This window comes from Pyrus communis, chromosome 13 (assembly GCF_963583255.1).
Source record: "Pyrus communis chromosome 13, drPyrComm1.1, whole genome shotgun sequence".
NCBI lineage: Eukaryota > Viridiplantae > Streptophyta > Magnoliopsida > Rosales > Rosaceae > Pyrus > Pyrus communis.
In genome coordinates, this window is record NC_084815.1 from 18,558,343 (window position 1) to 18,571,636 (window position 13,294).

General features: G+C 38.8%; 1 protein-coding gene across 1 annotated transcript; it reads right to left on the reverse strand.

The window, feature by feature from the left end:
* Window positions 1-9,297: 9,297 nt before the first annotated feature.
* Window positions 9,298-12,862, reverse strand: LOC137712554 (uncharacterized). The gene is made up of 6 exons (XM_068451634.1): window positions 11,884-12,862; window positions 11,522-11,684; window positions 11,201-11,377; window positions 11,025-11,108; window positions 10,307-10,388; window positions 9,298-10,063 (listed from the first exon to the last, which is right to left on the reverse strand). Exons 1-6 carry the CDS (start codon window positions 12,246-12,248, stop codon window positions 9,612-9,614), a joined length of 1,323 nt encoding a protein of 440 aa, XP_068307735.1. The 5' UTR covers window positions 12,249-12,862; the 3' UTR covers window positions 9,298-9,611.
* Window positions 12,863-13,294: the final 432 nt, after the last annotated feature.

A 13,294-nucleotide genomic window follows, 5' to 3' on the forward strand; every position in this document is an offset into this window, starting at 1 on the left:
TTTATCGATCTAAGATCTCAACAACGATAAATACTCCCTTGGAACACTTCACAAATTCTGAGGATCCAACCCCTCTGAAGAGGCATTGAGATTTGGGTTTTCGAGTTTTAGAAACGAACTATTTGAAAGCAAAGCCTTCGAACCTTATAAGCTGGGCAGTTGATTTGTGCCCTTTGGCGAATTGGGTTGGGCTCCTGAGTAGCAAATCAAATTACGATAAATCTTTTTTAATTTATTTGAACTTTAACTTTTTTTTTTTTTTTTTTGAAGGAACAGGAAATCAAATTAAGATAAATATTTTTAATTTATTTACATTTTATCTTAAGCTAACCAAATTCCATAATTCCTAGATTCACTAGGATTCGTAATCCAAAGGGGAAACTGATTTCCTCTAAAATCCTGAATACTTTGTCTATATAAAGGCTAATGCAATTGTTGAGTCTTCCGTCAACTCATAATCTCTTTGTTCATCAACCTCAAACCCCTTCTCCTTCTCTCGGTGAGCTGTGAAACAATGTCTGTTTTCAGTGGATTTGGTGGAGGCATCTGTGCTGACTTCTTCGGTGACGAATATGGTGTGACTCTGCCTAATTGCAAGCAAACTTCCAAAGCCAACGATACCACTCCGAGTTCTTCAGAATCATCAACCATGAATAAAGCTACTCTGAACAAGAACAAGAACGTGGAAAGTCCAGAAACTCGTCGTCCAAAGCCTAGGATGTGGAGCTATGCACTGTCTTTACAACCTACCTTTGATGGCTTGTTCTTCTTTGTAAAACCCTCCAACAAACCTACTTAATGTTCATTTCTTGCTTTGCTACTGGCCACTTGGTAAACAATGATGAACTAATTGTACTTTATGATATGTAAACCTTTTATTTTATTTTTATTATTAAAATACAAAATTTTCTAATCGTTTTCATTAATTTTTCTTATAATATAATATTGTATACCTACCCATCTCCGAAACATGAATGCAGCCTTTTGAGGTTGCATCATTCCCTTGTCACAAACTCCCCAATCGTTGACTGTGCTGAGTAAGTGGTCTAATCCTTTCCATCCTTATCCAATACTTGACTGTTGGCTATCCCATCCAACAGTATACGTCTTGGCAAATTCAATTTTGGGCTGCCGCTCCTCTTCGTATCGAACAACCAACAAGTCTACGTTCTCCTTCTAACTTTCCAAACACGTATTCAACGACACCGGAATGTGTTATGAGACGAGTCAATAGAACACTGAGAAGCTCGTTAGATATCGAACACTATATAATTCAGAATATCAAAATACACTCTAAACCGAGTTAATAAAATACCGTTTGACTTTTTATGTATCAAACACTATTTAGTTCTTTACTCGTTCCTAACTAGATAGATATTCAAGCCCAATTGCATCATATTATATTAGATCCAGCTGTGAAATGGGAAACCGAAGGTTGATATTTCAAAACCTAACGTGCATAAATCAACTAATATCTTAACTATTTATCGTACATCGTGCGATCAGAAATCATCTGAATTTTTTTTTTTAAAATTAGATACAAATAGTACTTGACGAAAACTGACCGCATGATGTATAATAAATAGTTAGAATGTGAGGATCCTTAAGATCTTCACAAAGAGAATCCGAAGAAGATCCTCATCCGATGCAATATTTTATACATGTTGTACGTCATGCATCGTTTGTGCTAAGTTCATTAATATTTCTGGATTAAATTTCGACTTGCAGAAATATTTTAATCACCAAAAACCAAGGGAGGAAAAAGATCCTTAGAAATTGGTTGTACTCTACGCAACATGGAGTGTGTATGCAAATTAGGTTTAACTTGTCAAGGTGATGGATCCCATAATTTAATTTTTTATGACTAGAACATTTGCCACTAATCATGGCTTACGATCGTTCGTATGAAACTTCCGTAATTCAAAATTATATGCCCCATATTTGTCTTTTCTTATCATAACCATCTAAATATGCAGATAATCTTTGATTTTGTCCTTAATTAATATAAAACAACGCACCTAATCGGAAGAACTAATTAAGGAGCAACATAATTAGTGGTTAAAAATTAACCGCATTAGCATAAGAATCCACTAATGACATAATGAGTACCAAATGCTATCTTTTAGGACCATTTATCATAAGAATCCACTAATGACATAATTAGTGCCAAATGTTATCTTTTATTACCATTCATCTTTGCATGTAGGGACCTTAGCAGCACAGTTTTCTTTTTTTCTTTCGGTTTACAACACAACTTTTTGAAAACAAAGAATATTTTAATTTGAGAAGTAAACTGTTTTCGCTTACCAACAATATGTGAGAAGGAGCACCTTGAGTGTAAGTAGCCTTCAGTTACGACGCAATGATTATAAAATTTTCTAGACCACTTAAACTCAAGGTGGCCTAGAGTTTGAGGGAATTTACGCTTGTTTTGAGTTATTATAAATTATCATTAATTTTTCAAGTTTATATTTGTTATTTCATGTGTACAATAATACTCGTTTGAAAATGATTTTAAAATGATTGAAAACTCTTTTGGTGAAAATATTTTTGAAACAAATCTTTAAGAAAAATCTAAGTGGATCCTGGAAAAGCACTTTAAGTGTTTTTTGGAAGAAACACCAGATATCTACTCCTTGCAGGAAGCACTTGAAGTGATTTTGGAACCCAAAATGAATTTCACCAAAACTGATTTCAGTTATTTTAAAAACATTTCTAAACAAGTCCTAATATAATCCATCTAATGGTATCAAATCTGCTCATATCATAACGATAATAAATTTAAAAATCTGAACATCATGCCAACATGACACGTGTATCTAGGGGGCGGATGGACTTAAGGACCAAGGCCGTTCTAAGACCACCAACAGTCCAGAAAAGATACATGTGAAGGTCTTCTGAAGACTCTCTGAATTTTTGGTAAGGATTTGTTTTATGCCTACCAAGTGTTTGAGGTATATCTCGACAGTTTGCATCGACAATACTTGACAAATTCTTTTACATAGCTCTTCAGATTGATTCAACATATGTTGATATATGTGCGCAATTTGATTTTGGCTAACCCAACAAGTTCACAAAGTGTTCGACAAAATGGCTATTTGAATAAACTTAAAAAAAAATTTATGCGTTTCGCGTTCTATTTCTATTTAAAAACTTGTATTTAACACTAAGATCCTTCAAAATTCAAATTCTAAGTTCGCGCTGGGTCTATCTTAATCACACACAAAATAACCTTTTTGGGCAAGTGTGCGCAATGTGCACACAATTTCCCGAGAGAGAATCCTCTAATCACATTCGTTCATTATGCATTGCACGACTAATTTTCATCAGGTACTATTTATATTTAATTTTAAATAAAAAAAATTACAATAATTTTTAACTGCACAAGTACAATAAACGAATGCGATTTAAAAATTTTCGAAATCTTCAAAAAAAAGATCCGAGGATCCTCACTTCAGGAATAAGGTTGGACAAGTCATAGGCGGCTATAGAAAGACCTAGAATTTGGTCTCTTACCCTTTCCTTTCTTCCTTGGGACTTCTAGGGTAGTCTTCACGCGGCTACTCCAGAACAGAGCATCCACGCTATTTCTCTCCGCACGCATCTTCCTCTCCCTCTCGAACTTTCTTTCTCCTTCCCTATAAATACCCACCTTTCTTCCTCAACTCCCTCATCAATCAAACATTCAAATTCTCTCTCTACACTTTCAAATTATCGATTTTGCGAATTGGGTTTCTTAATCGAAGGAAAAAAGAATTGGGTTTTCAAGTTTTGGTTCATCTGATCAGAAAAATACCTTCAAGAAATCATGAATTCCATGTTCAGTTCATTTGATGCTTTGTGTGCTGAGTTCTTGGGCCAAAGGGTGAAGTCCTCCTTCCCCACACAGCAGCTGAAGAGTACTGCCGCAGTTCCATCAAATAACACGATTAGTACAGCAAAGCAAGAGGGAAATATGGAGTCTTTGCCGGAGGCTAAGAAGCAGAGCCGGAGGTCGCCGCCGAGGTTCGCGGTGGAACTGGACGGCCTCAACTGCTTTGAGACCCTCGTCTCTTAACTACAACTGCCGCTGGAAGTTTAATCCCATATCATATTTAGATTGTTATACAAGGAAAAAGAAAAAAAAAAAAAAAAAAAGTACTGATGTAAATGTTAATATGATATATTACAATTCTTTCATCTCTGTTATTCCCTAAATTGTGTTAATTTTAAGTTGAATTTTTGGTATGTTGGCGACTTAACAAATCAAATTTCGAAGAGTCTTCATCAAGTACATTTTATTTTGTTTTGTTTTTATGTTGTTATTTTATTATGCTTTGTTGCTAAGTTTACAAAGGCTGGCTATGTGGAATTTTGCCTTCCAATCAACAAGAAATTGGGAACTGGAACCTGGGTTGCGTTTGTGAAGTGTTCAGATTACGCTTGCAGCCAATTAAAGCACTTCGAATTTTAGGGACTCAACACGGCACGTGCATCGATTTTTAATTGGGTACATGTAACTTGTAAAACAAAAACCTGGAACTCTTAGTGCCCTCTCTCCCCCAAAGCGCTTAAACCTCCGAAACCCTCTTTGCCGTCGGCCTCTTGATCCGGCTTGGGATTGGCGGCGGCTTGTGCCCTTCCCTCCTCACCCTCCTCCCTTTTCCTTTTTCCCCTTTCTTCCACTCTCTATTGCATCCCTATCCCCCATCTCTCCCTGATTTTCCCCCTTCTTCCTCTTCTCCTTTTTTCCACCCTGTGTTTCCATACTTTCTCCCCTTCTCTCCCTCTCTTTCCTCCCGATTTCCCCATCTCTCCCTTTTTCTCCCACTCCACCACATTTTTTCCCTTCTCCAAACCACCATGGTTAGAGATTTAGATTATCTGTTTTTGCATTTAGCTTTCGGTTGTTTTCTTTTTGAGCATTTTGTGTCTCAGATTGTTCTAAGCGTGGTCTCAGTATTCTCTGAGTTTATCTCAGATTTGTCTTCTTTGCCTTGTTCCTTTCCAAACATTGCTCCTAACCATGAATCTTCTACCATCTATCTTTGCGGCTCGTTTCATTGGGTGTCTTCTCCTACTACTTTGGTGGTTTGTAGCATTTAAAGTGTATTTTGCACTATTTGGTAGGATTATGGGAGCGCTCCTAAAGCGGGTAGCTTGTCTACCCTCATTTTCCGTTCATCCATTTGGTTCTTTGGCCCTTCTTCCAGGTGGTGGCGACGGATCTGTGATGGCGGTGAGGTTGTTTTGGTGAAGGTGGCTGTATGGGTTTTTCAGTTTGCTAGCTGCTATGGGCCACTCAATTTGAGCCATTCTCAATGAGGTTTTCGTTTATGGAGTTTGGGCATTTGCTTGCCATTTTGGACTTTTTAGAGTTTCCTTACCTTTTATTAGCTTTCTATTTTAATGAAATTTATTTTGATTGTCCAAAAAAAATTAAAAAATAAGGCAAACATAGTCTTTATTCATAGAAGAAAATGTTACAAGTGATAAACTTAAAGAAAAGCTACCAGTAGGCCAAGTGAACAAAGAAATCTAAGCAAAGTACGTGATTACCCAGTTAGACTCTGTTGTTGACTCAAGGAGTCAACACCACAACCATTATGTACCTTACCAATCCGTTAACCGGGTCATGTGACATAGTCAACACCAATTAGGCCATCTCCAACCGAAAGGTCTAGAGGGCCGAAAATAACCTGAAAACCGTCTCGAACCGAGAGCTAGGTTAGAGAGCTGTGGAATCTGAGAGGATTCCACGGAATCGGAGAGGGCTAGAGGGCTGGCCAGAAAATAGAACAATCCTGCCGGTTATAATCGACAGGATTGCTTAAAAAAAAAAAAAATTTAATACAATGGCTAGTCAACTAGCCATTGTATTCATTTTTTTTTTTTTTTTTTTTTTGGGTTTTTGGGCCAATTTTTTTTTTTTTAATTCTTAAAAATTCTAATTTTTTTTTTCCCTACAAATACCTAAACCATTCATTAAATTTAAGTTCTAATTTTTTTGGTTTTTTGGGCCAGTTATCGTTGTAGTTTTTAAATTTAAGTTGTTGGATTTGAATTCAAGTTGTTGTAATTTTTAAATTTAAATAATAAATTATGTTTGGCCTTATGGTCCTTTAACCCTCGGTTGAAAACAGCTTTTTGTGACAGAGCTAAAACGAGCCATACGGCTCTCGGTTGGAGACGAAGGCAAATATGGTTTTGTACTGTTCATTATAATATTAATATCTTGAAGGATCTTGGCTGGTCAGAGGGTTAAAACGAGCCCTCTGGCCAGCCATTGGTGAGATGGCCTAAAATACAAGGGTCATAAAACAAAACCACAAAAGCAAAACAGTCCCAAGTGAATTAATCTAATATCTACATTAACAACAAAAAAGATGCACAAAGAATACATAAAATTTGCCTCTAAAAAGCTTAGCAACAAATATCAGTAGCCATAACCAACAACTAACAGGGAAAGACTTTCGATTTTAATGCCAACAAACCAAGAAGACAAAGTACCATCAGAACCGTAGAATGCGGCCCGGAGACTCAAATCAATTACAAAGTGATTTTGCACACCTTCATCTGAGTAAGTAACGATTCACTCTCGAGGTGGGTAGCTAACACAGTGGCTAAAGAAGCTTCTCAATCAAAAGCAAGCATCTAGTAGGCAATTAAGTATTTGTGAGCGGAGGAGTGGAGGGTAGAGGAGAGCTCTCGTGTGATGCACAGATGAAAGAGATTTAAGTAGTTGTTCGGGTTAGGGATTCAAGATAAATTAGGGACTAATTTCAACCTGGTGCAGCAAACTAAATTTCTCCAAGATGTGAGCAGAAAATCAAAAGCATAGAGAGAAAGCACCCAATATAAGATCGAGCTCAGGCCCACCACCGAAATTTGAGGATTGAGGCTCACTTCTTCCAGTTTAAGAGAGAGGCACAAGGAAGGCCACGCTTGATGGAGATGGAGAGGGATAGAAGAAAGAAGAAGGTCTTAATCAAACACCGTTTGTGGGTTGCCTGTAAATAACCGTGGGGGAAGGGATGAGGAAGGGGAGGAGGAGGCTCGAGGTAAGGGAAAGGAAGGGGGAGAAAGACGACGCAGTGGGAGTGGAGGCAGGACATCGGGGTAGGGGAAACAAAGAGAGGTAAGGGAAAGGGAGGCTAAAGAAAGACGAGGCTGGGGGGAAAGGAGGTAGGGCACAAGGGTAGGGGTGAGTAGAGCGAGGTAATGGAAATGGAGGGGGAGAAAGAAAGAGGGGGTGGGGGGGGGAAGACGAGGCTGGGGGAAAGGAGGTAGGGCACCAGGGTAGGGGTGAGTAGAGCGAGGTAAGGGAAATGGAGGGGGAGAAAGAAAGAGGAGGGGGGCGGCGGGGGGCGATGCATGACACAAGGGAAACAGATGGAGGGTGATAGTGGTGGCACGGTGTGTTGGAGGAGACAAGGTAGACGATAGGGTTGCCGCCGATCCTAAACCAGAGCAAGAGGTCGACCGTTTTCAAATATAGGTTTTTGGGACATACTTTATCTTTACATCACTTGCAAGCGAAAAGCAAATGAAAACTTCGTGAACATACGTGATCCGCTGTCAAATTTATGTCAAGTCAATGAGCATTCTCAATATTCAACATTATGCCTTAAAGAGGACTTGAATCTCCACACTCTTTAGCATGAGATTTTGAGTCTCACGTGTCTGCCATTTCGCTACCAAGGCATCTTAAAAGTGAATCGTATGTCATAAATATGATCTTTTCATAGAAATGTATTGAATATATGGGGAAGGAGAAATGTTAGAATATGTGTATTGATCAATTATGTCATGTAGGTCTAAGTCGACTATCCATAGCGGTTTTGGCATTCCTCATTTATCGGTATGCACTATACACTCTATATTGAATATTTTACTATTTTTAAAGAACGTAGCCACACCGATTCGCACGGATAACAAAACTTCCATAAAAACATAGGAAGCATAGGAAGCATAGCAAAAACACAGATAGGCAGATCGGCTTGAAGTACTAAATAAATCCATTGAACCGGACAAGAGTCTTGACCGGTGCTTGGTGTGCCTAAATGCATTTCGGATTACATCGATCTGAAGACAAGGCCTCAAGTTTATGATTTGCAGACTGAGATTTCAGGTACACTCTCAAAGTGTACAAGCTCAGAGTCTCTTTCTGGAAGAAGACAACGACAAACCGGAACGACATCGTTTCGGACGCATGCAGGATACTAACACTAAAAAAATATCAGCAGAGAATCCTACGGCATCCTTTGGAATTTGGACACACATATAATATAACCACACAAAATATCGACAGAAAATATCCAAGTCACTTGTCCAACAACATTCATGAATCACTTCGTCAACACAATGTATGCATCACTCCATGAGTTCATGTCATGTGATGAGAGAGATAGAGCGAGCAAAAATAGTGAAATGGATACACCCAAGAATCCCTGCTCGATGAACATCCATGATTGACGAAAATCTGGCTAGCAAGGCCAAGTTGAAAGAAAAGAAATGGATCAAGTAGTACTGTTGTAGTCGGAGTCTGTTCCGGAATTTGCATATGGTAGCGACTCTTCCACAGAAAACCAGCTGTTTAGAGAATGTTTTTGCAGATCCCAAACGCGCATGTCTAGTTTCTGATTGACTCAAATCCTATGATTCAACTTTGTGTTTCCCACTCGCTGGGAACATCAACTTTTGCAATTGCATCTCACCGCAACCAACAACGTAAAAAATGAATCACAACAGCCTCCAAGTTTCCACTTTACCTTTTTCCATGGAAAATGCGAGCTACACGGGAAACCCCTTCCACGAATTGGATACATAATGGTGTCTATATTTCTATATCACTCATCATGTGACGTCAGAACACAGGTAAATTTTTTACCGTTCTAGGACGCTAGGACCACTAAGACAGAAACCTAGATGAAGGGGGCCAATTGCTCAATAATCGATTGCTTTGACAATATTAATTAGAACACAGATCCGTACAAAAGAAATGGATTCAGCCGACTTTGTGGAAGTCAGAGGTGGTTGTGCTTGTGTGAAGTGTGACTTCGAACTTCCATGACTTTTTGGGGTGCTCACTGCTGGACCACGTGCACTTACAATTCCACACATTTTTTTCTCCCCGATATTTCCCATGGCACCCAAAGACCACTAACTTTACACGGTTCACGCTCCAACCAGTGTAGACATGCGACAGGTTGTGATTGATTTGTTGTTTTTCCATGAAGTCAATCTCAGATTAAACTTCTTGTGTTTTTCATAACCCTGTCAAGTTCAATTGTTTCTGAAGCTTGTATGCAAAGAAAGTATGAAGCAATTCAAGATCATTACTACTGAAAGAATGAAAATGTAACATCAAAAGAAGCTGAAGGTTACTGTTATTCTTGCAGCACAAGTTATCCTTCAATCACATTTCCAACTTTAACAAATACGGCTATACAATCACTCTCCTTTCTTAACAGACATTTCTTTTACTTCTCTCTCTGGCTGGGCCTCTACAATTAAGTTGTATTCACGGCTCAAACAAAAAGGACAAAGAATAAGACCTCGAATGGAATCCTCTTGAAATGGGGCAAAGCGTGGAGATCCACCGTTCGGCAGTTCCTCACTTCACTTGACGATCAGAACCTCCTACCGATTTTTGCAAATCTTCGGGCTACTCCGAATATGACTGCCTTTGTCAAGAGCCCTCGGTCAAGACTACAGGCAAGGGCAATAGCCCCACCAACAACTAGAAGCTTAGGTATGCTCTTCCCTTCTGGTTTGTCCGATGAATCCAACTTTTCAGACTTTTCAACCACCATGGAATCGCCCGTGCTGTTTTCAACAGATCTCAAGTAGTCTGCACTGACTTTGGTGTTGATCTGAGCCATGTAAGCACACCGTGAAAGTGGGGCTTCAGAGGCTCTCTCCTTCTGATACGCACGCAAGCCAGGTTCGATCTTTTTAACAGCTCCCCACATACCTTGCCGGACTCCAAGTTTTGCAAGTTCCCAAGGGATACCCATATCTTCGTGATGATAGAGTAAAATTTCACATGCAGTAAGCTGGCCATCCCCTCTCTTTGATTCAACTGGTTCATACCCAACAAATACAAGTCTTAGTGATGGTTCCCAAGAGCACAATTACGAAAAGAAAGCAATATGAACTTTCAAAGTTTGAATCAATAAAAATTAATCTGCCAATTGCACACCATAACAAAGAGATATCCCATTTTTTAATAGGTAAATAAAGAAGGATATCTTTCATTTAGGAAGATTTGACAGATTTTTTTCTCATTTCAGAAAGCATTAAGATGTTATAAGACTTCCGTTACCTGCTCGAATGCACCAACTTGAATAGTACAAGTCAACACGTCTAGGTTTGTCACGCCTTGGTACAGCAGAGGAGGGTACTCCCTGAAACATGTTATATCACACCATTAGGTTACGCATCACGAGTTAATAACCTTAAAAACAGAACCGTTCTACATGACGAGCACAATCGCTTATTTTATTCCCAAACTAAGCACAATCAGCTCAAAACGAACACTTGCAACAGTTACTAATATGTACAATCTGGAGTATAACTCAAAAAACTAGTTTCATTTAGGACTCTCCACTTATTAGCACACAGAAGGAATTCAAATTACTTTAGATATGAACTCAGTACAATAAACCGACCAGTAGCTTCAAATGTTCAAATCCCTAAATTATATACCAACAAAATATTTAGAGTTGGAAATTACTAAATATGCATTGACTGGAAAACTACAAATAGCTTAGCACTTCAACTATTGACAGCTACAATCTTTTAACATACTAAATATAACCAAAAATAGTGCATTAACCGTCATTATTGCACACAAGACATCCAGGCTTGCCAGCCTTGCCAGCCTTGCCAAGAAAAATAATGAAATTTGGACCCTAAAGGAATCCTTTTGACATTAATTTTCTTCTGCAAAATAGGTTACAGCAGCTTGTCTATGTAACTAGACTAGATAGTGCATTGATCTGAGAGGTTATATAGATAGCTAGATCTTCCGGTTAATATACCTTCGTTACACAGTAGTATATCCGTCCTGATTCCCAAATGCGACGACCTATCAAGTATTCTCTGTCGCTACAAAAGAATGGGAACTGTGTCCAAAACAAAGAAACAATGTAAGTACTAAGCCAATGCAGCAACGACAACTCAAGAATCAAAGGAGACAAAGTATCATTGTTCTTACCTTGCGCACCCAGTGCACCAACATGGTTCCGGTGGTTGGACATTCTTCCAAAGTAGATGCATGTACAAGCATGTCATCCCACTTCACTCGAAACTCATCATCCCAAAAGAAATCCCTCAGTAACTCAGGTGTACAGTCCTCATATATAGTACTACTGCGGTATTGCGGAGGTCCAGTCTAGAACATATAGATGAAATCTGGTTAGTTAACCTCACCAACATAATACACATGATCAAAACACGGTCATGCATCTGAGAGCCACCAATATTTCTATTGAAAAAAGAATCGAGGATCGAATACAACGAAATGTAAAATAGCTACCTCGGGGTCTCTTCGCCAAGCTTGATAGCGCATAGTTGAGGTAGACCGATCCATCATATGAATCCAAGCAGGCCCTCCATCTTTCTCCTCAACAAGCTGGCATATGTGCCGTAAATCCTCATTGTTCACATGACCGGAACTTTCTCTTTCAATCTTTGAGGAGCTGCAATGCCATATCATAACATTCACTAATTAAGCTAAAGCTCTTAAGTCTTACAAGTTAAACTGACCAAAATCCCCAATTTAACACATTAAACACTAATCAAAGTTGCGAAATTCAACACATTAAATACCAAAACACGAAAAATCAAAGCAAACCCGAGTTGTAAAATTAGCCAAAACACTCAAGAAAGTCAACAAACCTGAAATCAGGATTGGTGGTAGGTGGCAAAGAAAGCGCCTCTTTCGGATTCCTATCGTCGGCAGGCCATGGAATGCAACTGGGCAGCTGAAACTTCAACGAGCTCAGCCCCGGAATCAAACCGATACACGTGGACGAACTCTGCGAGGACGACGAGGAAGAGGAGGATTCTTTTTGTTTTGTGATTGGGCAATCCAACAGCTCTCGGCCAACCAAGTTCGCCCATTTGGGCTTCCACGCCCACCCAACAAAAACCCCAACAACCACGGCAATCCAGAGAGGGGTTATGAGCATCATCAACTCTCCGAGCACCTCCACAATCGTGGGTCGTCTAAGAATTTCCAGAAAAGCCGACGCCAACGCCATCGTCGAGCAGAAAAGCAAAAACCCAGAAAACCCCAGAAGTTAAAAAACCGAAAAAAAAAAGAGAAAAACCCTCGATTGAATCGGATACTGGTATGCAATAAGCACAGCGATTGCTCGAGGGTTTCAGAGAGGAAGGAGATAAGAAGATAGCAAAACCCCAATACCCAACACAGAGAGGGGGGATATTACTTATTAGATATATAAATACAGAGAAAAAACCAAAAAAAAAGGGAGAGGAGGAGGAGGAAGCAGAGAATGAAGGGATATAGATATGGATTATTTGCAGAGAGAGAGGAGGAAGAAGACAGAGGAAAGGTGAGAGCTTTGGATAAGATTTCTGAGATAAGCGGTACAGAGTTGCGTTGGGGAGATTACCACAGCCTCGCAGAGCAGGGGCTTTGTTGTTTTCTTGTGCTGCTATTGCAAGTATTGCCCTTTGTTTTTGGCCAATGGCTTCAACCTAAATGTTCAATTTTTTTACTTTTTTGGTTCCCTAATTATTATATAATTTTTGATAAAAAAAAAAAAAAAAGATGAGAAAAAGTGAGTGAGTTGTTTGAATGAATGTGAATTTTCTGAGAAGATCTCAGAAATCTGTGGGTGTGGAATTTATGAATGGATCTTGGGATGATGAGTTGAATTGGCGATTTGGTCCTCTTTTTATACCATGGTAATGGTTTGGCTCTTTCTATGGAGGCCGCGTTTCTCGTTTTTCACGTTCTCTGACTTGGACTTTTATAGATTTCCTTTTTCTATCTTTTACTATGTAAAATGTTGGCCAATATAAAACATATGTTTGATTTGATTGGTTTTATTCTTTTTCCTCTATAGATAGTTTCTGAGATTATCATAACTCCTCATTTTAGTTTCTGAGATTTGAAATCAATAAAAGAGATCCATAAATGTGTCTATTATCAATTATTTTGATTATTTTGTAAAAAAAAAATTATTAAAAAAAATAAAACGACAAAAATACCTACAAATTTTGTTGAATTGTTTTAGCTCATTGTTTATTAAATTGAGGATATTTTTGTCATTTTGGTCCT

What these genes read in the sequence shown, in the direction of transcription:
- LOC137712554 (XM_068451634.1), bottom strand. Translation starts at nt 12,248, where the DNA reads ATGGCGTTGGCGTCGGCTTTTCTGGAAATTCTTAGACGACCCACGATT. An exon ending in CTTGGCGAAGAGACCCCGAG is followed by an intron (nt 11,378 to 11,521) that starts GTAGCTATTTTA and finishes TATATGTTCTAG; the next exon opens with ACTGGACCTCCGCAATACCG. An exon ending in AAGTTGGTGCATTCGAGCAG is followed by an intron (nt 10,064 to 10,306) that starts GTAACGGAAGTC and finishes GGTATGAACCAG; the next exon opens with TTGAATCAAAGAGAGGGGAT.